The sequence below is a fragment of the Pterocles gutturalis genome, unplaced genomic scaffold (genome assembly GCF_000699245.1).
Source record: "Pterocles gutturalis isolate BGI_N339 unplaced genomic scaffold, ASM69924v1 scaffold34180, whole genome shotgun sequence".
Lineage (NCBI taxonomy): Eukaryota > Metazoa > Chordata > Aves > Pterocliformes > Pteroclidae > Pterocles > Pterocles gutturalis.
The window spans coordinates 202-3,801 of record NW_010144464.1 but is presented as its reverse complement, the minus strand read 5'-3'; the positions used below and the strand labels follow the sequence as shown (position 1 = coordinate 3,801).

The following is a 3,600-nucleotide window of genomic DNA, read 5'->3' as shown; positions in this document are numbered from 1 at the left end:
CTTAATAAGCTTACATAAACAACTCTGTAAGTTACAATGCTGTAATTCACACACTGGTGAGATCCTGCCCAGGTGTACTGAAGATCAAGTTTAACATCACTACTCTGTTAAAACTACTTCAATAACAGAGAAACCAAGTGGGTTTTTTTTCCCTCCATATTCACACTGTGTGAAGAGATGCTACACAATTGACATAATAAGTAGGTATTAATCATTTTATAAAAAAATACCCATCTCATACTCTGATTGTTTATATTAAGAACAATGATTGTAGTATAATATTTGGCCAACTGAATTCTCTGACCACACTGTTTTGGAAAATAGCTTAAAAATATTATTTAAGTATGCTAAGATTTAATTTTTAAAGCAAAGTCATAATGAGCCCATATTTCCATGGAACAATACATTAATCAAAGCAAGTAAAAGTCCAAAAGCAGAATTAGAGTGAGACTACATAATTTTTTTAAGGATGTAAGGAGTCAGCAAATTAAGACATTTAAAAATTAAATTCAACTTCACATAGTGTCGGAGGCATAGTTCCACGGATTGATGCTGACATAGCAACATCATCTATGAACACTTCTGACATTAATTTGGTATATAAATGCGGATTTAGAAAATGACTGTTCAGGAAAGTTAGAAGTTAAGACTCACCATTCAGACTTACAGCATCTTTTGTGACTCCCAAATACAAAGTAGTAAACGACTGAATATGACTGTTGCTCCAAAAGCTTTTCTTCAATACCAATGTGTGCTTTAAAGAGCCCTCCTTTCTCCCCTGTCAACCTGTTGACACGTGCACTGAGCTAACAGTGTTCATGCTATCTGAGCTAAGATTGAAAGACAAAGGATAGATTTAGTATTTCCACGAAGGCTGCTACAAACAGCTAAATAACCTTACAGCTGACTCATGCCCTATATATTACAAAGAAACTTTTGATTTGCACTGTAAGGCTGTTTGATAAAAATTCCCCATTTCTATTGTTTTTATACTTAAGTATTTTAATGACCGGAAAACAAGACCAAAGAAACTACAATATGTGCCTGACTTTATTATTTTAATAAACAATACAAATATTCTAAACTTGATGCTTTACCAACAGTATAAAGCTAATGCTTTCCTGAACAAATAAATTACTACAATAACCAAAATAAGAAAGCTCTCATTAAATAGATGGTACCCTCTGTGGGAAAATTAAAAAAAAAAAAAAAAAAAAAAAGTGGTGGATTTTTTTTTAATGTAATTGGAGCAACTTTATCAAAACATTTAATAAAACAAGGAAAGGTTGTATGGTATATTGGTATATTTAGAACACCTTTAACTGTCCTCAGCCTCAAGATTTATGTTATTTCCAAACTTTGCATAGAGCTGAACTTTCAGGTCAGATAACACTCTCTGAATTGATTCCACTCGGGATTCTAAGGCTTCAATTTCTTCTTGTAAACTTTTCTGAAAAAGAAAAAAAATTAAGTACTTATGTAAAACAAACTGAGTAATGTTTGCCAGTAACAGATAAACAATAAAGAGGTTCATTTTTGAAGTTTGCCAACTTTTTGCCAAGTCAGGCTGTAAGACTTACTACGGAGACAAAAGGTTAGCATGACTTTGTATACTGACATCCTAGTTATGACTCAGCATGCATGCACATCTCCTTCCTCAAATGATAAATCAAACATGAACTTAAGGAAAAAGGAAAAAGGATTACGAGATTATCCCATTCCAATGCTCATTACACTACAGCAGCCAGTACAGTAAAGGAGCTCCCTTTTGTCCAGACAAACCTTTGCCTCCTCCAGCATCTCTTGTGTCTCTTCTTGGGAATGACTAATGAAGACATCTCCAATTTGGTAGGGTATCAGAAGCAAATCGCTATCATCAAGCATCATGATGTCATCACAAGCATCTTCCAAATTCTGAAGTTGTTTCTATTTATCAAGAAATAAGAAAGGTGGTCACTTTGTACTAGGTAAATTATTTCAGTGGATACATTGTCATGCTATCAGCAGAATAATGAACTCAGTGAGTCCACATTTTGGGCAAAAATCCTACCTGTCAGCATGATATCAACATGTTTAACAGAACAGTTCCAGAGCTGTAATTTAGAATAAGTACTAAATTCAATGGAGCTGTACCAGTAGGAATTTCTAGTCAATACTCATTACGTGCCATTAATATGATAATTAACTGTCTAGACATGGGAAATACAGCAGATTTAAATGTCACTAATATCTGATATGCTCTTACACAGGAACTTTTTTATTTAGCTAGAGAACAGAAAAAAATTAATAAATGTGATGGCAAATGTTAATTACTTCATTGTAAAAGTAGGATTGTTTAGTCCCAGCACCTTAAGCCATCAAAAGAACATCAACATAAAAAGGCAACATTTTTACGATATACATATCAGGCAAAATAATTATAGAAAACATTTTGTGTTTTAAAACTCAGTAAAACTTCTTTGGAAATGTTACGACTGATGTTGAAGGAAAGTGATTAATACTAAAAAAGAAAATGAGACTGATGTATCCTTTTCAGCCTGGCAAAAGAAAACCTCTGTGCTCATAACAACAATCTCTGTCAACACATCAAAAGAAGACCTTAACAAACAACTGCCTTACTGACTCAAGAAAAAATAAATATGAACAATCTCAGGCAAGAAATTTTAGGAACACTACAAACAGCCATTATATATGTACAATGCTTCATATATGACAACTAAGGAATTCTAATAACTGTATGCAAAAATATACTAGTGGCCTTTATTTCTCGTGACTTCTTTTTCCACTTCAACGTTCTCCAGCTATTTTCAAAGTATCAGAAATCCCATATTAGAACCAAAGCATTACTTTCAGCAACCCACAGTCCCTATTTTTTGTCTTACAATTGAAAATTAATTCAGTGCAATGAAGAATAAGCAATATTTGAAGCAAATGTACCTTTTTCAGTTCTATTTCTTCTTTCAGCTCTGTGATCCTGCTAGTATTTCTTGCAAACTTGTTAATTTTCTGTTGATCTTCAAAAGTAACATTGACATCTTCTGCAGCCTGTAAAGAGGAGAGCTCAAAACAAAGATTTCATTTCTTACATTAACTTGAGTATCACTACAAGATTATTCCTACAAAGCTTCTAAAAGCTACATTCTGCTTATACACTCGATTCCTTTAAAAACCCCCTCAAGGACTTCAGCACTATCCACATTTAGCTGGGTAGGGATCCCGCACAGACCCAAATAAAACACCAGCCATCCACGGCATCCTAATGCCTTGACAGCACTGACAGTCAAACCAGGCGTCTCTGCTCCAAGATCACTGCAGCGTACAGCCTAACACATCGATGTTATCTGTCAGCAACCTCATGTTACACTAACTGGTTAGCTGACAAGTACTATGGTGCTGCAGGAGATTTTAAACCCACCAAAAACCGCACCTCACACAGACTCTCCCTGACTGACCTGCGGAGGTGGCAGCAGGTGACCCGCTGTAAGTGGGGTATCCTCCACTTACAGGTGATTTGTGCAGCCAGAAAACACTTTTGTCAGTTTCCAACAAACTGCACCAGCACAGGCTCCTTAAAGTCACTATAACCAAACTCCCACTTGG

At 35.1% G+C, this 3,600-nt stretch overlaps 1 protein-coding gene across 1 annotated transcript; it reads right to left on the bottom strand.

The window, feature by feature from the left end:
* Window positions 1–1,032: 1,032 nt before the first annotated feature.
* PFDN4 (prefoldin subunit 4) lies at window positions 1,033–3,045 on the bottom strand (the record flags this gene model as incomplete). Its single annotated transcript, XM_010085109.1, has 3 exons — window positions 1,033–1,450; window positions 1,783–1,926; window positions 2,938–3,045. Coding segments are annotated over 3 exons (384 nt in total), but the record flags the coding sequence as incomplete, so codon positions are not given.
* Between the last annotated feature and the right edge of the window lie 555 nt (window positions 3,046–3,600).